This window comes from Athalia rosae, chromosome 3, assembly GCF_917208135.1.
Source record: "Athalia rosae chromosome 3, iyAthRosa1.1, whole genome shotgun sequence".
NCBI lineage: Eukaryota > Metazoa > Arthropoda > Insecta > Hymenoptera > Athaliidae > Athalia > Athalia rosae.
In genome coordinates, this window is record NC_064028.1 from 5,870,948 (window position 1) to 5,898,805 (window position 27,858).

General features: G+C 41.3%; 1 protein-coding gene across 6 annotated transcripts in view; it reads left to right on the forward strand.

Moving 5' to 3' along the window:
* LOC105693906 (chondroadherin) overlaps positions 1–27,463 on the forward strand; it is a 51,958-nt gene extending 24,495 nt beyond the window's left edge. The window contains exons 1-8 of one of the 6 annotated variants that reach the window (XM_048652952.1): positions 13,680–13,795; positions 18,507–19,119; positions 19,469–19,691; positions 20,436–20,575; positions 22,650–22,802; positions 24,574–24,754; positions 25,427–25,566; positions 25,641–27,463. In XM_048652952.1, the coding sequence (XP_048508909.1) occupies positions 18,750–19,119; positions 19,469–19,691; positions 20,436–20,575; positions 22,650–22,802; positions 24,574–24,754; positions 25,427–25,566; positions 25,641–25,903 (1,470 nt within the window). In that variant the 5' untranslated portion in view covers positions 13,680–13,795; positions 18,507–18,749 and the 3' untranslated portion in view covers positions 25,904–27,463. Of the gene's footprint in view, positions 1–13,679; positions 13,796–17,744; positions 17,989–18,118; positions 18,265–18,373; positions 18,395–18,506; positions 19,120–19,468; positions 19,692–20,435; positions 20,576–22,649; positions 22,803–24,573; positions 24,755–25,426; positions 25,567–25,640 lie in introns of those variants that run through there. The other 5 variants (XM_012414150.3, XM_012414148.3, XM_012414147.3 and 2 more) reach the window with 5 other exon arrangements.
* The last annotated feature ends 395 nt before the right edge of the window (positions 27,464–27,858 follow it).

The following is a 27,858-nucleotide window of genomic DNA, read 5'->3' on the forward strand; positions in this document are numbered from 1 at the left end:
TATTCGCCTTTAGTCGAGTCGGCAATTAACGGTAGGTCGTCTCTCTCGCTCGTCGGAAGACCTCTACGTGTTCTGGATGCTAAGAACGAATTTACCGGAAATCCCATAGAGATCCCTGGGAGAACGGGTCACGTAAAGATGTCCCTTTATATCTGATATAAAAATATTCCCGGATCATATTTCCGCTGAATTTTAAACTCGGATTAAAAAAATTGTGGGATTGAAAGTGCTCGAGTTTCGCGGGTTGGGCCAATAACACCGCTGAATAATTCATGCCCTTTTGACTCGTTATATTCCATAGCTACGTCACACGTGTATCACGTACACTTAAAACTGAAATTATTGTCGCGGTCACTCTCTCGTCTATGGCGCATCCTTTGATCTACGTATTCCGCTGGCACGATCGTGCTTTTCGGGATGGAACCTGCTCGGGGGCATTCGGTACACGAATCCGGACCGGTGAAGTTTTGTTACGTGATAATTTATTTGTACGTAATGATTTTTCCCCAGCATCGATCGGATCCTCTGAAAGTTTTTCTTCGTTTCTTTGATCTAACGAACCATCGCGTAGATCGAGAACGAACGAAAAATAAAATAATGATTATAAAAAAAAAAGGAGTTTCTCATTCTGATAATTTAAAAGGGCTAGATATTATATATCGTCGTTATACACGAGTAAGTTAGATTATTATACGTGGTTTCCTCGATAAGAATTACGTCGCGTTGAATTTTAGTTGGAAAGGCATGGGGTGTGCTTTAATTCTAGCTCGCGTGTTGTTCTCGGCGGTCGAGTAGCTGTCGTTGATCTCCAGTTATAAAAGAAACCCTCAAAAGCAGCGAATAGATAGTTTTCCGCACCGCTGCACAGTACGTGAAAATTCGAGTTTCGACCGACTTCGCAACGAAGCTAGAAATAAAACGTGAAATACATTTCGTCGAAGATTAATTTATCTTTTTTTTTCCGGTATCGCAAATGTACATCGAACTCCGTTTTCCGTTTGCCAGGTGAACTTTTTCCGCAATTTTTCCCAGTCGGTGCTTTGATTTTTTTGTTACGAGTTTAATTTAAAAAAACAAAGTTCTGATAAAGTTATACGAAAATAATCGGATGAAAACAAAAAAAGGTCAACACAGGTGTCGAACAGGAATTTTCACTCAACGGTAGGTATAACTGGGAAAAAAAAAAAAAAGAAAAAATTATTATTTTAATTTAATATCGCTTGAAAATGACCCGCGGAAAGAATTATTCTCTTGGGATACTATAGAATATTCCTACGGCACACGCGGCGCTCCGATATTCCCGCGAAACTCGTGGAAAAATTATTAAAATATATTCCCCGAGGTATTTCGGATGACTGATCGACACGGGAGGCGGCTTTTATCATTCACGAATCGAATAAACGTTTCACCCCAGTTCACAAGTGGAGCTTAATTTTTTCACTTCATCCCCATCGGTTATTGATAAAATGAACCGTGATTCAAGTCTCTCGCCGGTATTTCGAGGAGTCGGTCGATTCGGCGAATCTTTAATTATCGCGAAAGAATTGAGCTTTAAAAAAAAACCGACCCGCTCGAAGAGAGTCGAATTCTGCAGCAGAAACAGCGGAGCCGTAGTATCGCCCGTTGGCTGATTGTCGCAGAAATTATTCGACGACCTTTTTCGATCGGGCATGCCGTAGAGACTAAATATTTGATCCTAATGATCTGATAACTCTAGTTTATAACGTGGATCAATGAGTTTTCATCTGTCGTTTGTCATTTTCAGTATGTCACGACCGACGATAAGATCTAAAATACCCGCGTACCCGGATGGAAAATTCAATTTATGCAATACCATCGGTCCGTTACAATTGTTTATCAAGCTTACCTTTCGTATATTACATTATCTTTCGTTGAATCAGAATCGTTAATGAATATGGAGAAGGAAAAGAACGCAAAAATGAATTTCTGCTTCCCTCGTATCAGAGTGGAATAATTAAATGCTCTGTAATGCGATACGTTATGTTATACATTATACGAAGTTTCCCTCAAAGGTAAACATTTCTAATTAAACACAGTGGTTGTTTTACATATAAATAACGGCAAAATGTATAAACGGGTATTCGCCCCGTAACAGTTTCATCCAATTATCTTCGCCACTTTTTTTTTAATGCCAGAGCCCGCGTTAGTACAGCGACCGAATTACCGATAAAAGTAATTCTACCCCTGCGGGACGAGGGCTCGGACAAAATTAACCAAATAAAATCGCCCGGAACCCACCCGGGTCTCCGTTGGATTGGATCGTTTAAAAAATAGAACGAACGCTCGAAACGTTTCTCTTCCCGTTCATCGATCTAACGGAGAAAATGAAGCAAAGCTCGCGTCTGCAGTGCAAATAATTCCATAATTCCAACGCTCTGAACTGACCTTCAACCGTTACGGCGACTTGAAAAAAAAAATAGAGAAGTTACTCCTGCATTTTTCTCCTTTTTTTTTTTTTTTTTCAACATCCTTTCCTCCGCCACTAGCGAGATAAACGACGACGAGACGTCCGGGAGCGTTATCTACTTATTTCCATACAATGGAAATGTAGATTCCCCGTGGAATAGGCGAGATGCGTACCGCTCTGGATATTGGACGGGGATTTTCTAGCTTTCCGGTACCTCCGAAAGCGCTGCTCCATTCAAACCCCGACTCATATATGATACGACGCCGTATAGAATTCGCGACGGGTCTCTTACCCCGTGTGAATTTCATCCCTTTCTTACGATTAATAATACCGACTCAGATTACGTGTACCAGTCGCATTTTTTTTTTTTTCATTTTTCCTCCCCTCCCTCACAACGCACGAATTTATTGTGAATAAATTTTTCGTCTACTCAAAATACGTGAACCGCATCTTCGAGGCTCACCTACCGAATCGGTCCGTACCTGTGATCATCTCATTTCCATCGATTCATATCTATCTTTCCTATCTTTTTTTTTTCCCCCTCTTCTTCATTCGGATCATTCCCGAATACACCTGATTTCGAGCAAATAATTACGTTCGAGAAACTCTAGTTTATATTTATGCGTTCAGTCGCACATAGCGTAGCAAACATTTGCACTGTATTACTTCGTTGTTTGGGTAGATAGACATATTGTATACATATACTATCCTCGTTTTACGGAAGCTGTAATATTGCTTGCATATATATGCACGTGACATTTCAGTCGCCCCTCTCGAGATGTTTCCGGCATTGTGGCAAGGTGTGCACACGAATATGTAGGTAGCTACATACATACGTATGCGCATGTATTAAATGATTCTAGACGAAGAGTCGAATCGTAGATAGGGGATGAATGTGAAACGGTGGCGGGGGCGTCGAGTAAACGAAGATGAGAGGAAGCGATGAAAATTTTATTTTTCGAAACAGAGAGAGGGAGAACGAGAGCAAAATGAAAGAAGCGGATGCGAGCGATTCTCCATGTCGGGGTGATACGGGGTACAGGAATGTCGGGAGATAACCTTGGACACCTGACGTAACGGACGTAACCAGACCTCGGAGAGTTTTGAGATGGATCGATAACGTCAAAACTAGAGTCGTTGTATGTATGTACAGTACATTATACATGGCATCTATATATATTTACATATCCAACCGTATGTACGTACGTACTACGTTAGATATACGTATACATCTGCGCCGGTTTACGAGCTCGCAACTTATATGTATAAATTGAAATTGACGTCTTCGAATTCGAATTAGAATTTGTTCGGGTTTCGGTTATCCCGAAAATAACTTTGCGGATATACGTTTGTAAGGATATGCGCCCACTGCGGTTGGATAATTAAAACATCTCGCGTCAAGAATTACCTTAGAACTGGATTAAAATCCACGTTATGTCCTCATTGTAACATTCGCCTCATCGTTCGCCGCTACCCAGTCCTAATTAGAGCGAAGTTAAAATCATCGGTTGACGTCTGTCGACTGGCTAATAATGCGAGTATCTCTGATAAAAAAGCTGACAACGAGATGGAATATCCCGAAGACAATCTACGCGTGTCTTCGATATATTCGAAAGCACCTCATTATCTCACGCGCTCATCTAACTTCCATCGATGAGGATGAAGTCCTTTTCGATAATTGTTGGATTTAATTAGGGGGTCGGTATATCGGCAGATATACCTGAATATCAGAATCCGATAAACGCGCTGCGTCCAAAGCTATTGGAAATCAATTAAAGGATGTCCACAATATGAAAAAAAAAAAAAATTAAAAAAAGTAAAACCGAAGAGTGAAATGGATATTGAATAAAATAACCGAGTTTAATTTCGACGGTTGGTTTCAGTTTACCTCGTTCCGAAATAACTGTACGAAAAAATCATTGGCGGATTTTTCTTTTTTTTTCACTGGATCATAAAATTTTGGGATTAACGTCAAATCAATGGATTTCATTCGTTCGCTGTCCGACGAGGGGTGAGAAAATCATCGTTCTCTCGTTTTTTCTGCTCTGTTTTCGTTTCATTAATTTATTAATTTTGTTTTTCGAAAAAACCGGAAACAAATCTGAGGGAACGGTGGTTATGAAATAACGTTGGAAATTCGTCGTGTATTCGATATCCACGTACGCCATGCACCACGTACCGTACAAATGATACGAGGGTACGAGGGATGGGTCAACCGTGAAACGATCCCACGAAGTTACGGATAATGCAATCGAACCTAATGATGGATCGTGTAAAATTCGCGATATGCGAACCTCCCGAAAATTAGCCGACAAGGAAAGCGAAGTTCCATGTCGCATGTCGATTGATTTTAAACAGTTCCTTTTTTAAACTCTCAATCGTACGATATAATACGCAAGGGAATACACGCGAATCCAAAACCGCTCGTTATTTTTAATGATTGAATACGTTTTTGAAACGAATCCGAATGAAGTTTTAATAAAGCTTTTCATGTTCGAATTCACCGGGGGCCGCCCGGCAAGCTCAGGATATAATAATGGGGTGGTGGAGTACACTCGAACGTTTCAAATTTTCGAAGTGCTGTTTTTCACGGACCTGTTACGCGAAACGTAAAAAATCTTCGGCAACGTTCGTTGCCCTTTTATTTTATTTTTTTTTTTGTACTTTCGGTTGAATTTATCGAAGAAAATCCTTTGGAAAATTACTTTACATTACTTTACGTACTTCGAACGAATAATCTTGGCTGGAAAAAAAAAAGTTGCACGATTATTACTTGCATTTGTTGGGAACATTTCGAGTCCCTCAGTACCCGTAAAGCGGGGAAATTGCGTCGTTTCCAGCGGTGCTAAGGCGAGCATTATTAATTCACGCGTGCGGAAGGAACGGGCGTGTATAGTAATCGGAGGAAAACCTACTAGTCGTCGTCGTCGTCAATTTGTGTAAACAATTTTCCACCCATACAATTCGATCGGCTTTAACATGCCAGCGATTTAGATAAAATAACGGGGAGACCTTGAACTCTTCAATGGTCTAAAGTTCCACGTGTTCGCCCGACGAGACGGGAACTCGTTGTACTTTTTTGACGTTTTATTTCGGAACGTACGAAAAATCGTATCAGTCGTTAATTCATTATGTACAACCCGGTGTCCCCCGTCGAACGTCGCGACGCCGGAAAGAACGCGACGCAAAAATGACTGCGAAAAAAAAACCAAACGAATTATTACCCGCGAGTACGAGAAAAAAAGGTTCTCCCGGACTTTCGTTATCTCCGTAAAAGTAAAATGGCCATTTCGAAGCGAAGTGAAAGAAAATTTGAAAACTTTCGAGAGAGTGAAAGAAAAAAAAACAAGAAAGAAACCATAGCCAAATCCTGGCGTTTGTAATCGCTGAAAAAATTTTTAAGCTCCGTCCGAAGCGTGGCGGACGGTTTTACCCCCGTTGTACGTAAGGGATGAGTATAATAAAATTGAGATTCACGGTACGCCCGGCTAGATCACGCCATTCGGTTTGGTTTAGCTCCCTTCGAGCCGTTATACTTTCAGCAAAGATAATTTTTCTCCACTTATTCAAGCAGCGCCGGGACGCCTGCCTCGCCGTTGCTACACCCAACGACGCGTTTCCCTCTCCTGCCGGAATGAAAAGTTCGCGAAATTATAGCGACGGGGTCGAGTTCCGGCTCATTTCCACCCGTCCGTAGATCTTTTTTCTCTTTTTTTTTTTTTTGTTTTTTTTTCTTCCGTTTTGTTCATTCTGTTTATTTGCGGTGCCCGCGCGCGCGCAAGAAAAAAAAAAAAAGTAACAAGTCATGTACAACGGTTGCCCGTTTTCTGAAACTGAACCGAAGTATATATTGTACACATCTCGTCCGTGTACATGTGTAGGTTGGGTATACGAAAAGAAAAGGTAAGAAAAAGAGTGGAAAAAGTTTCACGCTAAACTTGCAGGACGATGATGCGAAAGGTGAGGATGTAAGAGGATAAAAAATAAAGCAAAAAAAAAAAAAACAAAACGAAAAAAAAAACAGCAAAAAGAAAAACGCGGAGCGTGCAACGGCGACCCAGCAGGCGGGAAATGTTCGAGGATCTTCCTCAATTTCTCATCCGGAAACCGTGGCCCGCTTTTGGTTGCATAAATTATGTATGAGGAGTATCGCGAAGCTTTGCACGCACACATGTGTACACAGTACGCATACCTAGACGTATACTTTTACACCTGTGTACGCGTAGGGATGAAGAGGACCTACAAGGACCTCATTTTGTCGACCTTGCTTCGTTTTCATTCTCATCTTCTCTTTCGATTGCCCTCGATTCTTCGGCAACATACCTACACAAGTTCCCTGTATACATATAATGGCTCTGCCCGCCGCAGCTGCAGGATTATCGGTTTTACCTCAACCATGGGCAGAGGGACGAGGTCGAGGGGTTGCTTTCGGGAATCGCTGTATAGGGTTATACGTAGGTACATAGGTACACATAAAATGTCCGTACCAAGTTTAGAAAGAAAGCAAGTACGGGTGCGAGCGGAGAACTTTTTCTCGTTCTTACAACGTAACGCGAGAACGGAACGTCGGAGAGTGTAAAATCAGACGATCGGTGAAATGAGAGAAATGAAAATTTTGTCAAACTTTTCCGATGTCCGTTTTTAAACCGTGTCACGAATGCGACGAGTCGTACGTTTTAGGGATACATCGGTATCGTGTAACGAGGAAGGACCGCCGAGCCGATTCTGACGGGTAATCGATTATTATTTTATTAATTTTTATCATTTGACAAATGAAGGGCTTTACACGGAGGAAGCTTTATCGGGTGTTGTTTTTAGAAGACAAAAAACAAAAAAAACAACAAAAACAAACTTTATTTGCAATATCGACTAATATTGTTATCGTAGGTATACACGACGTACACGTAGTGTGGGGGTGAAATTTCAAACAATTTGCAGAGACACGCGATTCACGTGTATGTATGTCTGTAACTGTAACGTGCGCAGTAATAGGTACTTGAATGAACGACGAATGGAATCGACGCCGCACCCCAATTCGAAACGTGAATATTGAAACATTTGACAAATCGGTGCGTAGGTTATACGATTTTTTTTTTTGTAACTTCGCAGCGATCGGGACGATCTCCTATTCCCGCCCAAAATTTAGAACGTCAAATATTGACAAAAATGTCATTCGAACGAATTTCGAATCGTCACTCAAACTTCGAATTCGCCTGTATGGAAAATTGACGATAATATCGCGAAGCTCGCGGTTAATCGCGCCCAACGTTTCATTGACGTTTTTTTTTAGAAAAAAAAAGAAGCGAAAACTGATTTCTCAATTCATGTGTAACGTTAGACCCTACGGAGATTCGCCGATTTTTTTTCCACGGTAAAATTCCATGTTACGCGACGTAAAATATTACGTCGCGTATCTAAGTCCATTTTGTACACGTGACTGGGCCTACAGTGGCAGACCGTGAAAATTACGGGGATGAAAGTTCTACCTGCAGGAAGTCCCCGTATACATTTTGCAAGTTCCCCAGGGGTTAATATCCACGTACGGGTATATGGAAATCTACGAGAGTTTCCGTCGAGGTTATAAGCTGATGCTGCGGGGAATGCAGTTCTCGAATATTGCCACGGTATGTAACAAACGTCCCAGCGAAACGGAAACGGAAATGGAGATAACAATTCAACCCCCGCGACGATGAAGATGATCCATTTCGAGATAATTCATCGATACGTTACACTTTTCCCGATCGCGCCGTTTTCGGAGGGATGAAATTTTTATTTTTTCTTCCTTTTCCCCATTTCTCGTTGGCCACCTTATCGCGTAAGGTATGGCCTTCTTTTTTTTTTTTTTATCAATATCGGGACGTCAAATACAATTCTTCAGTTATGCGTACGTTTGTACCCCCGGGGATTTTTTCGTGCTTTATATTGCGGCGGAAATCCGCCCTACGCAATCTGCTCCATTTACGAAAGTCGAAGCGGCGGCGGCGGCGACCGCAGTTTGTCGAAATAATGCGGATCGACTTTGTACTTGACCGTACAAAGTATAACGGATTAATTTTCCTATCGAAATTCCTCCCTCGTATGAATACTCGTGATTCCCGATTCAATTGAACTTTGAACCTAACTCCGTCAATTTTTCAGAACTGTTTCAGAACTGTTTTATCCTCTACACGGTTTCGCTCTACGAATATTATCGCACCTACGTCTAATTATACAATGCTCAGCGAGCTGTCTGCCGTGTAAAAATTATATTTGTTAAATTTTTTATTCCCTTACTTTAAATTAGACACACAAAATACCGCTACACGTTAAGTGATGTATACGCATAGGTACCCAACCGTGCGTCCAAAAACTTTTGCCGAGCATTGTGCGAAAGATAATGAAAAACAAAAAAAAAAAATGAATAAATAAATTTTGAAAAAAGAGCTACGTGAATAAATAAAATGGGGGGGAAAAAAAATAGAAACAGGAATAATGTACGCCGAGGGAGTAAGATAGCGATTATTTATTCGCTGGTATATATAAATATTTTCTTTCACCCCACACCTAATTCGAACGCTATTTTTTTTTTTTTTTTTGATACGTTCGCAATGGCTGCTGTCGCGACAGAGACGAATTAATCCCGTGCCTTCGTATGAAATTATCAATCGACTCGATAAATTTCTGGAGACAATAGGAATAAAATGACTAAAGGTTTAATGGCGAGAGATTCGATGGTTGAAAAATTGCAAGGAGAATCACTGTGGTAACGAAGCAATTCTCATTTAACGAATCGCCAACTAGCCCGGCATTACCTTTCGTCCACGTGTTTTTTCTCGTTCAATTATCCGGTAGGATTTCCGGATTTCCCCGCAAGCTCCGTGTATCAGAAAGACGAAAAGCCGCAGGTTTTGTTCGGGTCATTTCGCGGCAGGGATTCCTTCGGTGAGGGCGGAAAAAAAAAAAAAAAAAAAAAAACAGCGAACGGAGAAAAACTAGAGGGCAAAGAAAAAAAAAAAAAAAAGGGAGGGAAAAAATTCATGTCCGACAGAACGTAGAATAGTTCAAGGATTATCCTGCGGGCAATAACACGCGCGGATTCTATCTCTGGCGACGCGCTGCGTGGCGAACTCGGAAAAAAGCTCGTGGCGTGAATTCGAAAATCCGTAACGGGGGGCCGAATCGAAGTTCTCACGGCGTCTGACGACTCGGAATTTTTTCGACACGGCTCCGCGTACGGTCGGTATTTTTCTATCGGTATTCCTTATAGAAACTTGACCCTTTTCCCCTTATCAAACGCAAGCGGACACGTGTTACCTCGTAATATTCTAAGCTATATCCCGTTTCATACCCTATCGCGTTCCCGCCTCAGCGATACTCCGATGTTATGACTACGTCATCTACGGATCTGTCGTTAATTCCGTACGTACGTGACGCGATATCGTAAATATGTACTTCTCATCCTCCTGGAACCATTCGATGAAGCTCAAAATCTGTATTTCAACTTCTGCGTGTGCTTGTGATGCGATTTCGAAAAATTTTTCTCTTTCGTCGATCCCACAGATTCTTTGATTATTTCTATTCGTCGTCGTTATTTACCGACACGCTTCCGGCAACGTTCTCGATCGTATTTGCATCTATCGCCTCGTTGACGTTCTCAGGATTCCAAGAAGATGGATAACAAGCCAGTACTCACGGCGGTAGCATTACACGGCGCAGTGCATCAAGTTAACTACTCCCTCGATTAATATTCATCTCCGTCGTATCATAATTGTTGTTTAATATAATGGAATTGCTCGTCTCTAGATCGAGACTCGTGAATACCTCCATAATTCTCAGGAGTAATCAAAAGCTCGTAAAGCTGTACAGGGGACATATAAATGCCTCGGTTCGAAGACTTGTTTGATTAGCCGTAATGGCGAGGGCAATTACGGGGGTAAAAAAAAACAACGACTCGTATAACTCCTGGAAAACATTCGGCCAATCATTTCTTTCCTAAAGCTCATTCCCTCCTTTTTTTTTTTCCTACACCCACCGGGATCCACGCGCAGTTTTGATTGATTCCCGGCGAGCTGATATTTTTCCCTTCTTCGTTTTATACTTCACCGAAATATTTTAGGACCTCTCCGACTTCGCGTGTAACCTTGAAAATTTCGGGCGCAAAGATATAACGTATAAAACAGATTAAGACTTTGAAGTTCCGCCCCACAATCTTTCGGCCTTAAGCTCCGCGAGGCTTGAGAGGAGGAGGAGAGAAGGGCGAAAGCTCGCGAACAACGGGAGAGACATACCTCGTACTTTTCTCCCGTGTATTTCGTCCGGAGCCCGGACTCGTGTCTGCGTGAGGCTGAGGGCTAAGGGAGGATAATTGTCTTCCTCCAGAGTATATCTGAACCCTACACCCACACGCAATACAAATGCCCCCTTAACTTGTTCCGTAGAAGCTAAAAGGAACCGCCAAATTTTCCACCGAGATGAACCACAATTGGATCCTATGAGATATTGTTCTTTAGTTGTTCATCGGCTGCTTTTTGAAGACTACTTTTTCCTAGATTGTTGAACGATTGCCGTAGCCGGGATTTTATTCAATAATTTATTGTACAAGGATCGTTCTTACGGTCATCAACTTTTTCTCGATCGGCAGTGTATCGTAGATATGAGAAGAATGAGGGGACGTTTTACTCGGACCTTTACAGCGCCCCTCAATATTTTATCCACCGCGATCAATAATGGCGAAATTCTCGGAGGGTTAACAACAGCTGAGTTGATAATATCGGACGACGATCTGCAGATCTTGTACGGGGTGATCTCTGTCCGGGCGGCAGTTAAAATTGTTCAAGCGCCAAGCATTCCCCCGGAGTTTGTTTCGGAAGAAAAAAAAAAAAAAATTCTCCGAAAAACCTGACTCGGATCAGGCGACTTTATCCCGCGCCCGAATCGGCCTCAAAAGTTGGTCTCGAATTACATTATGTGGGGGGAGGGGGAAAGAACCGAATCTTGGAATTTTTTTTTCGCCCTACTGAATAGGAAAAGAATCGCGAAATGCTGCTGTTAGGAAAATATCTAACCGGAGCGTACGTCTCACCGGGAATCGAAAAACTCTGCGACCGAAAAGTGAAGAAGAAAATAAAAAATACTTTTCCTACCGAATCGCCAGAATTTTCGCACGGTGAGATGACCCGAGAAATTCAGACTCTCCCGTGAAATGTGTACGGGGAAAATTTAAACGCTCTCACGCAGTGAATATATCTATACATGGACGGTACGATTTTCACCCAGTTTTCATTAAATTTTTCGAACGAATTGGGTAATTTTCACTAAAATTCAATTTATGCAACGACCCTCCGCCTGTAGTTTTATCACACGTCCTATCCCTTGTCGATATATAGTTAACGGTGCGTGACGTTGCTATAAACGCGTGTGAATTTCCGATCCGTACATGAGGCGTACGGTGCTTGAATTATTACCTCGCGAACATATCGACCCAATTAACCCGCGAACCTCGTATCCCTAATATTTTATCTGCATCGGAATCAGCATCGGAATCCTTTTACCTGATTATTCGACGATGGCGTTACGCTTTTCTCTACAGACAACGAATTCTCGACTCAATTTTTCGATCGGCTCAGGCGGAAAGAACTCCTGACCCGAAACTCAAAAAATAGGGGGGGGTAAAAACGTTCCTTCAGTCGATGTTGTAATTAAGGCGTGGTACGCAGGTGACATATACTATAGGTCACGGCTGTTCGAGTAAGGGAGTGTCATGTTTATTTTCAATTAAACGACCGACTAGATTTGGGAAGCACGCCGCAACTTCTTTCCTCGTTGTAATATCTGCGGATATTTTTTTTCATTTTGCAGTTGGCAGGGTAGGAGGGTGAGCGTTGGATTGAATTTTGTTATTTTAGAACATACAACGATATAACACCGTAACAAGAAATCCAACACTGCGGGTACTATACCGGCCGCTCGACGGTGTCGGCCATATTGGATAACTTGATACGACGACGAGCTTCTGCCGTTCGTTTTTGGTATCAGAGGACGCGTGAACTCAATCTAAGTTTTCCAGATAATGTATGAAGAACAACGGAGCATCTGGAAGAATTCAAAATGGAATATATATATATATATATATAATACCACAGAGAGGGAAATCGGGTTACATTATTTCATCGTACTCTCCGTGCACGACGAACGACTCCGGCGCATCCGCGGTCACGCGGTGTAGGTACGCGGTGAACGTACGAGAAAAAAAAAAAAAAACTAACGATTAGCCGAATTCAGGTGTGAATTTTCGATCCGGAGTCTGGAAATTAAGAATCCGATGATTGGGAGAAAAGTTTTTCCCCTTTTTTTCGCATCTACAACGAACGGGTAATATACGCTGCCGAATTTCGCACGGGTGAATGAAAAATAAATTCCTCTCTCGGAGAGCAGGATACGGACGGCATCTGCACCGCCGCGTATTGTTACGGGTCGGATATAACGAGAGATACTCGGAAAAAGGAATTTTTATTCGCTCCGAATAACTATTGAATCGCTGTGATTTTCCACGGAGCTTTATTATCTCTATACGGCTAACGGATATATCGGTAAAGTTCACGGTTTCGCGATCTCCGATGATTCGCCGTACGCCGATCAAAGTTCAGCGTATCAAAATACCAGCGAACTGCAACGGGATATCGGGCTCTTCTCTGGTTTCCGTGCCCACAGAGAGAAGAAAACATCGAGCTGCAGCGCGCATTTGCATATATTACGATATTACCTATAAACTATATACTAATATTATGTACTACGTGCACAGGGGTTCCGGTGCACCGTACGAAAATTCAGCTGCTCGTACGTACCTTCCTACCGTATGAGTATATCCGCCGCATAAATCCCGCCCCGTTACTCGCATGCATAGCCGCACCGCAATAGCTGCTTTGTACGACCTCTTGTGCATTTCGATTTAGATTCCAATACTGAAACTCACTGCCGTAGATGAATATTTATTTGTTTGTTTTTTTTTTTTTCTTTCCCTCTGGAAAGCAAGTAAAGTATCCACTCGTACGGTTATAATATTCGTAACGTCGATGTCGCAAAGATTATTGTGTAAAATCTGGAAAATTTAAATATTTCCATATTTCCATATTTATACAACTGCAGGGTATCGCGACTAATACCCGAACACCCGCAGCTGATCGTGAACGAGGAGTACGATTGTAATTGAAAACGGGAATCGGTCGGTAATCGCGGTTTCGAAATAATAATCGCTCGAAAATTAGCAAACAGCCTGCTGTGTCTCTCGTCGTAGAAATTCTCGGGAGTCAAAACGGGACGCGTCTCGCTCTCGTAAATACGAAGCCACAGCAGGAATAAATCCTACAAAAGCGGATAATTAGGAAAAAGGTGAGAAAATCCGGCGCGACGTAACGCGGGGGGTGAACAATGATAATGACGATAATAACGACGACGACTGGGGGTAATAATTGTGGAAGTGTGAATGACAGCTTCTGGCCTCACCAGCGGGAGACCAGCGCAAATCGTCTCTCCCAATTACCTGGGTATCTTTTCTCCGCTTTGTGCGAAAGAAAGAGAACAAAAGAAAAGATATTCAAATCCGTTGATTGAATTGATCCATCTGCGTGAAATTGATCGAGTTATCGACAATTCTTCAGTGCGTGAAAAAAATTGAGATATCTCGATTGGTTTTATTCGAGGCGGCCGGTGCCTTCAATCTTTTCGATTCCGAGGTTCGAATTTTAATCCCATCCCTCGTATCGCGATCTCTCGTACGCATTATTTGCGACCGAAATTTTTCGCGAATGGGGAAAAAAAAACTGGAAAATTACGTTCCCGGGGTTTTTTTTTTTTTTTTTTTTTTTTTTTCTAGGGAATCGCGATCGTATAACTGGGAGACTGATTAACTTTGCACGCGTGCATATACGTATATGTACCCACGAAACGTGATTATTCACAATTTATTACAGCCGCATAGTTTCTGTCAGACCTATGTACGGTTTGTTGTCAATAATAAATCATCCTAATATTACCCATGTATACATATAATATCTACGGCAGAAAGTACGCGTACGCGTACGCGCTGCAGATCGTTATAAACGTGTGCGCTTTTCAACCCCATGCCATGCAGGTATAATTAATATCACGTGAGTTATACCGTACGGCGATATAGCCTCACCACTGTTATACGGTATATGGGTATAATATACGTATACGTGTACATATACATATATTTACAACGCACGCGAGGGTGGAGGGGATTTCGTCATCCGGAAACTGGGACGAATCGTATCCTACGTACGAGACGATTTTCTCCACCTGGTCGCCGCACTTCGTAAGCTCGACAATTTTTTTCTTTCTACTCTCCGTCGTTTGCCTTTTTTTTCGTACGATAGTCATGACCGAAGTTACGAGAAAAAATCATTGGTAAATTTATTTGGCTCTGTTTTTTTTTTTTTTCAGAAATAATTTTTAATTTTTTTGACGCATCAGATTTGTCTAAGGAAAAAATATATGGAATAATCGCACCGGTCGTGACAAAACGGTGGTCTTAGCTGGGGTGATATTTGATCGCTGTACAGGTCGGTGACGCGTCCGTCACCTCGCGCAACTGCATGCGAAAGGTCTTTTTGTTGGCGGAGAGGAAGTGGTCGGAACCGGAAGTGAATCGATTAATCGAGGAAGCGGGATCGGTAAAGATTGTAACAAAGTGCGGCGAAAAGCTTGCCGTGCTCTCCCCGACCGAAAACGCTTTTAGTCCTCGGAAAAAATAGACGACGAAACGAAAATCCACATCCGCGTGAATCGGAGCTTCGCGAACGACGACAGAAAATAAAAATTTTCCTCGATCTCTTCGTTTCGCGAAAAATTTGATCATCGCCGAGTGAAACTAATTTACCGCGACGAAGCGGGAGAGATCGACAAACGAAAATAATATTTCCCGAAGTTGGATCGGTGACTGAGGGTTTTATTCCTTTCCCGAAACCAGCAGCTTTCCATGAACCTACACGGCGAGAAAATGTTGTTCCTCAATAATATATAGGATATTTCTGTTACATAATATGGCACATAGGTATCCGGGAGGGACTACCGAACGTCGCTGGTCGTAGTGGGGAAAAAATAAAGCGCGTAATCTAGTTTCGCGGGAAGTAGGTATTTCATTTCTGAATATTTCAGACCACCTAGTCGTTTCATTTGATTCGATCATCTCCTCGTGTTTTTGACGTACCGAAATCAAAGAAACAAAATAAAAAAAAAGAAACTGAAGCTCCTTATTCCCTTTTATACGAAGAGAAGGAAAAGAAAGAGGAAAGCTTTTCGATAATAATGAAAGTGAAAGCATCTATATAATGAAACGGAAATTAAATCTCTGGCTCGCGCCGCGCACTGATCTTGGAAGTTTTGTATTTTTTCTCCCTCACGTTTCGTCTCTCGGTACTGTACTTTTATTTTCTTCATTCCTCATTTCTACTTCATCTTCTTCTTCGTATATTTTTCCGTTTATTTGCCCGGTCTATCTCAAAGGAATAAAATGAGAGAAAAATTGGTCACGTCTATACCAAAGTACCGACATTCGCGGCCTGTCCAACCGCTCGAGGCTCCGATGGGGTTCTATGTACAAACGTACCTACAATACCTTCACATCACCCGTACATATGTGTAAGAAACAATCGTGATTTCTGTACGACTACGCAGTGTGGTCAGAAAATTGAATTAGTAGCTACCCCCTGTGTACGGCAGCAACAAGTTAGGCGGTCCAATTCCGCGCGGTGTTTTCGGGGTAGAAGAAGAAAAAAAAAAATGGAAGGAAAAAGAAAATGGAAGGAAAAAAAATGGGAGGTAAATAAAATTGAAAACGAACAAGAAGAACGTAAAGAGAAAAAGACCGATCGGTAGAATCGCGTTATCAAATCCTTCTTACCTTCATTTCAACCGACGTTGTGCGGTGCTCTGACGTAGAAACTAATTCAATTACCGGGACACTGGCGGTGTGTGTAACCCGTGCGATAGTCGGGAATCGCACAATTGTCACGTAGGTACACACACCTTACGCGAGGGATTTCAGTCACCGCGATCTCTGGAATGAGGATAGGTTATTGTTGAGGAAAATAATGATAATCGAGTCTCGGAATTTACCACATTTAACATATTTACCTTTTGACGCGAGCTTGCAATAGCGTCGAAAAACCGACCGACCGAGCGAAAGGAGAACGAAAGAGCTGATTTTTGCGAGCTGAGTAAAATGAATTTTCCGATGAAAAAATTTTCAAATCTTAAACAAAATCGCGCACGCGGTACACGCCGACTAATTCGATTCGTCGCTTCGCTCAACTCGGTATTACAAACGGAAAATTATGAGTTTACCTTAACTCAAGTATCTCGGGGAGTTTCCACCGCTGAAAATTCTAAACTTTAGATCAGCGAAACGTCAAACAGAACGACGATAGAATTAGAAGGCGGTTTGTACTGATTCACTTTTGTGAGCGTGTATCCGAATATAAACACGTCGAGAGGTACGCAGAGACGTGAAAATTACGCCGGAAAATTTGTCGACTCGAACTTTTTATTCGTCGACAATCGAAACTGCGTTAGAATTACAACGAAGCCACGTGATACCGGAGGAGTTTGAAGATCACCGTGTAAAAGATACACCCGTTTCAGGCGTGCGGCTAGCGAGATATGTACATTATACACATCCGTTACGTAATGCACCTTTCTTAATTCCACCGTATTTTTCTTTGCCTGCAGTGCATAACAACGGGAATTAGGAAACATGGGTGCTTTTAGGGGCATAAAGAATTTACGAAATAAGAATGAGAAGCTTTTTTTCTTACCGCGGTAGAACAAGGGGATAAAATTTACGGCAGTAGGTGTATCCCGGCTAAGCTCGCGAGATGTTGCATCGAGATAGTGAGGGAGAAGAAGAAGAAAAAAGAGAAAAAAAAAAAAAAAACGAAACGAAACGAAACATCCCCACAATTTCATGAGTCTCCTAAGAGTGACAAGGGGGGGAAAAAAAAGAATCGAATTCTTTGCTCCGAAATTTTGTTGGCGGGCAACGACAACGCCAACGGCGCGAGCGGATGATATTCGGCGGGTTGAAAAATTGACGGTTTTAAATACGACGATTTTTCTTATCCGATTCTACCGGAGAGCAAGTCATAGACACGTTATGATACGCGTATAAATCGGAGGAACTTGGGCCACGCCGGTATTCTACGTCGCGTCGAAGTTTCGCTAGTCTCGTGAGCCCCTCAGATGATGATATGCCCCTCAAACCGGAAGCGGTCCATTAGCAAGGCAATGGATGATAGCCAGCGCGTAGCGCGCGCCCATCGAGTACCAGAGGCGCCCCGGACTTTGTCAAAACTTCTTCTAAATCGAGACCGGTTATAACGTAACGAGATATCGTTATACGCTCGATAAAATGATACGTTAGAAAAAGCATAAATCCGCGATGAAATCTCGTTGAAACGATTGAGAAGAGAAAAGAACCGACGGAACGAACGGGGGTGAGAAAGAGGATAAGAAAAAAGTTCGATCGGACTCTAGTTTACTTGTGAGACTCTGTGATTAGTGATGTAAGTTCCTCATTGTCACGACGAGTGCTAAAATATATATATATATATACACATCTGGTGCGCAGTTCCCATGAGACGAAGCCGCGGATTTCAAGGCAATATAATAAGTGGGATAGGTTCAGAGGTGACTGACGTGTTGGCGATACCGTTATTTTACTCTCCTTACTCTTATCCTCCTCAGAGTTATTCCGCGAAAGAGCCTCACTTCGCACAGTTGTTCTAACCCGGAGTTATATATAGCAGTGGCGGCGGAAGCACCGATCGATAAAGGTGCAGGTGGTTGTCGTTCGTTTTTTCTCGTTTTTTCGATAAGTTTTTTATTATTATTATTTTTTTTTTTTCTCTCTCCTTTTTTTCTCTTCACCCGTAATGCATATAGAATCGAGTACACCGTGAGTGATGTACGGTACGTCAGGGGGAGGAGGATGTGCGCGTATTCTTAGAAAGAGTCGGCAAAGAATTCCGTCTATTTTTATCGCCATTGACGGAAGCAATTTTATCATCCCGTGTGTTCGCAGAGCGGAGATTCAGCGAGTGATCCAGAGGTGGGAAAAGATCATCGCGATCATCGGCGGCGGCGGCGGCGGCGGCGGCGGAAGCAGCGGCAGCAACGTAAACGATGGGAATGTACGGCCAAGGATTCACGGATAAGTAGCAGAGGCTGAAATAGGCAGGACAAGGGAAGCGAAGGGTTACGGGGAGAAAATAAGCGAAAGAAAAGAAGAGAAGGAGAGGAGAGGAGAGGAGGTGAAAGAAGAGAAATGTCGGGGACGCGTTTAAAGGGTAAAAAATGTTGGCTGGTGTGGTTTTTGGTAAGTTGTTTGTACCTGAGATCTACCATTGGACAAACTGTACAGAATTGTCCGCCCAGAGGGGAAATAGCACCCTGTTCATGTAGCGTTAAAAAACTCGGGTTGGATATCGTTTGCGAGTTCACCGACCTCGGTCACATCAACAAGGCAATGGCTATACTGAAAGGTAGACCGAACACGGTCATCTACTACTTGAAACTACGTCACAACAATTTACCAAAACTGCAAGGCTTCGTTTTCCTGGGTCTCGATATCCACCACCTCACCGTTCACAACAGCAGTTTGGCGGTCGTCGAAGAGACGTCTCTGAGTTCGATAGGTGCGTAGAATAATTCGAGTAACGAAAAAAAAAAAAAAAAAAAAAAGGGAAAAAAACAAAATAAAATAATCAATTTTTTTTTTCCTCCTTTGTTCTCGCCACGCCGCGTTTATAGACAGAGGCAGTTTTTATTGAACGTGTTAGCGTTAACGATTTGATTGCCGGTTATTCCCCGGTGGAAATAGAGCTCGCATGACGTGTGATGATTAATAAACATAAATTCCACGTTAGAATGTCGCTCGTGAGCATGAAAATTTTGCCGATTCATTCGTTTCTCTCCGGCTTCGATTCGATACGTTGGCCTGTGACTATTTTCGTTTCATCGGTAACGTCCTCTCTGACTCCCCAGGTAAAGGATTGACCCAGCTCGACATATCACAGAATTCTTTGGTGGCGGTACCGTCGTCGGCGTTGAAGACCCTCCATCATCTTCTCATTCTGAATTTGAACCACAACAAAATAAACGGCATACACGCTCGCGCATTCGAGGGACTCGACACACTCGAGATTCTCACCCTGTACGAGAACAAGATATCATCCATCGACGCGGACGCCTTCAAGGGCGTTGACAAGTAAGTGTCTCGCGTTACTCGACAAGACACCCGCACCCTTCGAAACTCGTGATACATCGTCCTTTCTCCAGTCATCTTTCATACGAGGATGAAAATTTTAACGCTCCGTGTACGGAGCGTTGTTGTTGTTGAAAAATTCTCGAGACAATCGTCATTTATCTTTTCTCTTACTCGACGCGCGATCACCAGCTGCGTTCGGTATCGCATAATGCGAGACAGTCGACCGTGGAACGGATTAGAACAACCGCAATCTGTGAGCGTCTGGTCGAGGTCTGGTTAAGTCTGGAATCAGATACGATTCTATCGCGTTTGCATCGTCGTCTAATCTCTGAGCTTCAATTAGAACATCCAATTACGGTACATCGTGCGCTCAGCTGTATACATGTATAACAACACGGCATGCGTCAGTTGAATTTACCGACCTACCCTAACGTTGCTAATGAATTACCCGGTGGTACGATGTAACGATTGGATTCGATCCGAGGCGAAATATCTTCAGCTGCAATTCGATGCGGAAAGATTCGGTTTGTTCTTCGTTTTACTCCGATCTAGTTTTTTGTACACTTTGCGTTTCGTTCGATCGGCACGCAGGGGTGATTTGTGTATAAAGTTACACGGAGTTCGCAAATTGATTCACGAGGGGTGAAAATTGTTCAAACGTTACATCGTTACAACTCCGATGGAAGAGTGAAAAAAAAGAGGCCGCCTTTTGTCCGGATACGGAAATTGTGATTTTGATTTTAGCCGGAAATTGAAGAGGCTAAATTTGGGTGGAAACGAACTGACCTCCGTTCCGACCTCGGCATTGTCCACCCTGGAAATGTTGAAAAAATTGGAAATGCAAGAGAACAGAATATCCACGATTCAGAAGGGTGACTTTTCGGGTGAGTATTTTCCTATATTTTTGGGTAATTTTTTTTTTTTTTTTTTTTTCTTCTTTCTCTCTTATTATGAAACAATAATTCTCTGTACACGAATTTTATCACCGAAAACATCGCTGGCCTCGTTTTGTATTCGCGGCTTTCCGAACAGACAACGCCTGAATTTGACACAATTGGATCGTTTCGAGTGGCGATTTGGCGCGGGTAAATTTTCCACCAAATATTCACTTGGCGCGCATAAACTCCGGGGTTCCCCTTCTCAAATATGCGGCCAAATATCAGAGGTGAGGCGTTCGGGGTGCCTGCGTGTGTACAACATAAATTATTACTTTGCTCGCGCACTAAAAACTATTAAATCTGAATCTTGGCTTCACGGAGCCCCGCCTGATTCTCAATCTTTTTTTACGCGGTTCATTTTATTTCAATTTAAACACGCTCATGGCTCGAGCTGAGGGTTGAATAAAATTTTCCCAGATGCAAATTAGAGTTCGGGGAAAAATCTACCGCCTATTTCCCGCCTTGTGCTTTATACGTGGCGTATAGGTACGGAGGTATAACGTACCCAACCCACACGAATGAGGAATTACGAAATTCGGCGAAACCCGCGGAACCACTGTACGCGGTTCTTCCTCTATTTTTTTTCACTTTTTCTCGCCACCTTTCCGCAGCTGTTTTTTTTTTTTTTTTTTCTCTCTTTCTACCCGCGACACGCGACCGCCTCCTTTCGAGCACCCGGGGAGTGTCGGGTGTCCAATATTTCTGGAGAATCTCGTTTCAAAGCACCCCGGCAACGACCGCAGAGCCAACGGACGCCCTCAGCTGCATCCAGTAGCTGAACCAAGATTATGAGTATGAAAGTAAAATACAGACCGACTCTGGATACACTTTGGTGAAATATGTATAATAAAGCCAGTACACGCCGTGGGAGGGAAAAATGCAAACGAGATGAAAAGGGATGAAAAAAAGATTCTCTTCTTACATTCGTGATGAACGCGCTCCGGAGATACCCGAAAAACTTGTATAAACTAGCGTATACCTACGCGTGTGTGTAGTACCTCAGCAACGAGTTCTCAACGACTTTTTTCGAGTGAAAATTTTTACCCAAAGTTACGAATTCGCGGAACGTTTCAGGTCCGTCGGGGATTTGCACGTTTCGCGCGACAGAATGAAGCTGAAATACCGTCGACTTTTGAAGATGAAAAAAAAAATAATTAATTTCCAGTCAAAAGACAACCGACGCGGTACCGGGCGCAAATTAAATTCGCCGTAGTAGATTTTCGAACGGAAAATTTTTCGCGTTTCTCTACGTCATACACGTCGCGAAATAGAACACGCGATATTGTGTGTATCTCGCTCAGCCGTATATCTTTCCAATTTTGACGCGTTTCCTTCGGATATATATACGGTGTGTACGAACTGCACTTGAAGAGCGTGACTCACGTAATTCTGTGTCATAAACTACCCCGGCGTCGCCTTTACGAAGTGCAACCATATATATCTATATGTATATATACATATATAGGTGAAGATGAAGAAATAAAGGAGAAAAAGGTGCAGAGTTACGACGAAAAGGTCATCCCTTCTGCGCGGCGAAAGCACCGCGAAAGAAAAACCATCAAGCATTTTTATAACTTAATTGTAAAACGGGAAGCGTTCCGCGAGACTCCGGTGTGTGTTATTAAATTCGTTGGGAATTTTCCCGATGAATCTCCGAGGCGTTTACGGATGGCGGAAAATTGTTCGCTGCAACTCGAGAATTATATACAACGTATACCGTACCTACGGTTAACCCGGTGAAACGAAATTACGAGCGCAACCGACACCTGAGGAATGACGTGGTTTCGCGCGCTCCGGAATCGCACGATGTGGGAAACGTTCGAAAAATATTGAGAATAATTCAGTGGTTGATGAATTGTTACACGTGTAACCGTTTCATCGCGGAGTGGAAAAGCTCGCTCGGGACACCCTCGATTCTCCGCGTAATATTACCGAGAAATCGGTGTGATTTTGTCTCACCGAAATTGGATTTTGAATACGGTACTAACACGTTTACGAATGAATTTCATCTCATTTCCAGGTATGAAGAGTCTCGATTCGTTGGGACTGGCGCACAATCAACTGCGAGAAGTACCGGCTGGTGTATTTTCACATCTTACGCAATTAAATTCTCTGGAACTCGATGGAAATTTGATAACTCACGTTGACCCTGACGCATTCATGGGTCTCGAAGGTAAGGATCGTCTGACACGAAACTTTAAGTTCCTTTTTGTTAACGTTTGTAAAGAGAAAATTTCTTCCTTTTTTTTCTCAAATGTAGCTTTGAAGTGTAGGTGTATATGTATATAACGTTCGCATTGATTTCGAACGAGAGAAATGAGAAGGCCACCGACTTTTAGCTGCGTATTTATTATACGTAACAATTAGCGAGGGTAATTAAGACCCGCCCGCCGTTTCAATCAACGATTTTTTTTTTTTTTTTCTTTTTCTCTCCTTTCCCTCTTCTACATTTTTCACTTTCTTCGAGGGACAAAAGTTACGCGAGTCCGTAGCACCTTTATTAAATCCGCTTTTTAACGAGATGTAAGAGTCTTTGATCACGTCTTTGAATGCCTTATTCATTCGAAGGAGAAAAAATAAGATTTAATACACCCTTCATGTGAATATCGTTTCCTAATTCGGGTATCTTACAATTAGTCCCTAACGTATCGCAATTATAATTAATCTCGAGTACCCGTTCAATATTTTTTCCACCGGTGGATCGTTTCGCATGTTTCGGAGATGACGTGCACGTCGTTGAGGATTATGGAAAGAAGGAGAGAAAAAAAAAAAAGGAAAAGTTCGAAGCTTAAAACGGCGTATTATAAACTGCACGCAGGGGTACACCGAAGTGTATGAATATAAGCTAGTCGAGTTGAAGTTTGTCATGCACCCAGTTTTATTAACATATTAATTTCCTTCCACCTCTCTCTCGCAGCTTCCGACGCAATTAGGCGCGAAGGATTATCCAGAAATTTCCCGGGGCTAATGATAAAAATGAATAAAGCGTTCTTTAAAGTTTGAAAATAATTCTGGCTTACCCGCGAAAACTGAATAAAGCCTACAGTGATGTTATAAAGCGGGGAAACGGTGAAATGAAGAACGGAAGCGTAATTTGAGTAATTTTCTCGTTTTCTCGTACCGACGAGTTTGCGAGAATCTTTGCATGATATCTTTTTAAGACCATCTTATTCCGTAGCAATTGCCGAAACTGAAAGGGGCGTGGGCTCGAGAAATTATGCTCTAGAATTTCCGTAGGATCTCCATTAACCGAAAATGTCAATCGACGGTTCCCGTGCTTTCGATGAAGGTCTCGCGTAAAATACACAGGTAGAGGAATAACGAAGTTACCGGGGGGGGGGGGGGGGGAGACAAATTCTCTTGCGCATATAGATCTATAGCTACAGTTTGTTTAACGTCGAACCATTAAAATTAGATAAGGAAAATCGGATCGTTTTACATTCTAACGATTTTTAATAACTCCGGAAAGATAAAATTGAACAGTCCGCGGTGGTTGAACGTCTAAAAATAAAATGCGTCATTTACATTCAACAATCTCGGTTACGAATCTATACAGTTATCCTCGTTATACGTTATCATTCCGCTCCGTAGAAGTAGTCTCGTTTCGTAGTTTTATTATTTTTTTCTTTCTTTCTTTTACCCTACCCGCACAAATAAAACCACCTGCACAGGTTTGTATTATAGAGCAAAAGAATAACCCAAGTTTTCTACGATTCCCGGCCATTTCTCCTTTTATTATTATTGTTATTATATTCATTATTGTTATTGTTATTATGATATCTAAAGATTTTTATATCGTATTACTCGGACGAGAGAAGACTCGCCGTACAGATGGGGCAAATTTTCTGCCGGTCGACTCGTTGCATCGGCTCGTATAACTTCGTTTTTTTTTTTCTCTACGTTTGTCGCGGTATCCATGTGATGTAATTTTTTATATTTTTCAGAAAATCTTCAGTATCTACGACTCGGTGATAATAATTTACACGCCGTACCGAGTGACGCGTTGAGGAGATTGCACCGACTTCGTCATCTCGATTTGCGGGTCAATAATATAACCGTATTGCCCGAAGACGCATTTACAGGATACGGTGACTCCATTACTTTTCTCAATCTACAAAAGAACTTGTAAATAATATTTTATTATGATGCATCTTATACTTTTTACTTAACGGCGAAAGAGACACGCGTTATTGACACCTGTAACGTATAATTCGCGGTCAGAATGGGGCGAGTTTTATCGCGACTATAGGCGTCGAAGGAATAAAAATGAGATGATAAAAAAAATAACTCAAGGGGGGTGGGGGTGGGAAATGATATAACTGAAAAGATATAAATGTCGGTGGGTTCGGAGAAGAATGGGGGACAAAAAAAAGAAAGAAGATAGGATAGAAGGATGACCCATTTGAGCCAGATTGTAACGCGAAACGGTATCAACCACGAGAAATATACCTAACAACACTCTTGGGACATTTTAACGAATTAATGTGGAAACTTGTACGCTCTAGAATGTGTACCATCTCCGTTCTCGAGCCGAGCAAATATTTCGTACGTGGAAAGGGCTCTACGGCTCTCATTCCCTTCCGAGTAATTTTCAAATACACGTGGGAATGAAACCCTTACGGCTACGTAGCCATCGAATTTTCTTTGCCCGGGGTCTGTAACTCCAACAAATCATCGCGTTACATGTTTCAGCGGGTCGTTACTTTCGCTCGAAAAATCGCGACGTTGTTTTCTCAAAACTAATCGATCGACGATATCTCAGGTGTAACGAGAAACGATTTTTTCCACGTGTTACAGAATCAAGACTCTACCCCCGATGGTATTTGAAAATTTGAACTCCCTGGAAACGCTTAATTTACAAAACAACAAGATGATTCAGATACCGGAAGAAGTTATGGAGAGCGTGGTCGACACTCTTAGAATAATCGATCTAACTGGTAGCGTATTGAAATTGAAATCAATCTCAAACTTCTTTTTCATCTCCTTCACTTCTCATTATTATTTTTCACAGACAACCCTTTAGTTTGCGATTGTGAACTGCGATGGTATTCGGCTTGGTTAAAAAATCTACGCGACAAAGACGACGAGATGATGTCGAAGAAAAGAACGGTTTGTACGATGGCTAACGAGCATCGAGAATATTCCGTACAGAATATACCGCTGGAAAGAATGGGATGCGTAGCGAATGCCGAGCAAACGTCATCGCCGGGAATAGCTGCAAGAATTGTTGGTGTACAGGTACTTTTTGGCGTAGGATTCGTTATTCTACTCTAAGGAGGAGTAAGACAAAAAAAAAAAAAAAAAAAAGAAAGACATTCTAGAAGTCCCTCCCCCAATTTCCCACAAATATTTTATTGATCGTTGTTACAATTATTTTTAAAAATAATATGATTATAAAAATTGTTTTACCGTCAACGATGATATGTGTAATACATATCAAAAAGAAAAATTTCGCGATGTCACAAATGTCGCTAATTTTTTTTTTCTTCATGTACATACACAATAATATACGGGGAAGGGGCGTGTATATGTTAAAAAGAATTTTCGCATTATTACGTGGTATATGGATAGCTGATTAATTTTTTTAATTATTTTATTAGATTTTCCATCGTTGTAGTAATATAATTGTTATTAAATAATCGTTAACTTAGATAGATATAAATAGAGAAGAGAGAGAATATTAGAAATCTTTTTTCTGTACTTCTTTTGAATTAATTAATTCAATTCGTTGATTAGATAAAGTCTTTTGATTTGTTTTTTTTTTTCTGGTTTCCTTCTCGATTTCGTTTTTCCATTCGAAAAGTACGCGAATTTATTTTTCTACGAATATCATATCACTAGAAATACCTATATTATAAATACATGCGTCTGATGTAGCGGGAAACCCAGTCAAATTATCTTTGACAATCGAATAATAAGCTTCTTGTTGACTGCGAAATTTATCGTGTCAAATTTCAAGATATAATTTTTCTAATCGATATAATGAAAAAAGAAAAAAACGAAGAAAATTAATAAAAAGGAAAAAAAGAGAAAGAAAAGAAATGAATAATTAAATGAATATGAGAAGAGATTTTAAATAAATTTTATCCACAGATAATATATATATACGTACCTATTTATATATGTGAATAAACATATAAAGCATAGAAATGATATATTATTATATTTAGATTTTAGGTTGTTAGATTATTAATGTGCATTCAGTTTATTTTATTTTAATTTTACGTTTGTCTATGTTTTTCTTTCTTTTATCTATTCATATTTACCTAATATATACATTATAATAAAATTATATTCGATAATTGATTCAACAAACGATGGACTGGCTATCGAGAAGAAAAGAAAATTAATTAAATTTAGTCAAGAGACAAAAAATAAATGATTGAACGAGATGGCGTAGATGTAGGAAAGAAAATGACAAATGTCGTGTAATAACATATCGCGGAGCATAATGAGCTTTCTTTAAAAATCGATACATATCAGTAACGTTGCCAAGACATTTTGAAAAATATTTAAAACTAACAAAAAAAAAAAAAAAGAAAGAAAGAAAGTAAAAGAAAATAGAGAAAAGAGAAAAAAAAAACAAAAATCTTTACAAAGATTTTAAATATCGCAAATATCCACATATCAAAAACTGTAGTTTATCTCGCAGTTTATACATATCTTGTGAAAAATTTAGCCGATAAAAATTTTCTTTCATATGGTTAATCAATCAAAATCGCGAGTCGGATATGAAGAGTTTTTTTTTTTTTATTGCGTAAGAACGATCCTGCATGTGTACATATTTCGTTGAATTTTTTTTTTTTTTTCAAGATTCATCAGAAGTAACAAAAACACAAGTAAATGCTGTTGGTGAAAAAACGAAGGAATGTTAATCGTTCATTTTCGAGTTGATCAAAAAAGCTTTCCAAGAGCCAGCGAAGTATTCGACGATTCGTATCCGCGTATATCTAAAGAGAAACGGTTCGTTCTCTAAACTGGCGTAATGGATCCCTGACGATCATATGTAACGAGGTGCAGGAAGTCCACACTTGTCAATCGTTGGGTAGGCACCGCGATTGTTTAACTACTTTATTCAATCATCAACTTTACAAGCGGCTTTTGAGATCGGTAGTAATAACATTCCTTTTGTCACTCTCGACGTACCTCGTTGCTGCTAACGTTCGTACGGTACGGCGGTTACGTCGGACGAACAAAATTGGAAATACGAAACAAAAAAAAAAAAAAAA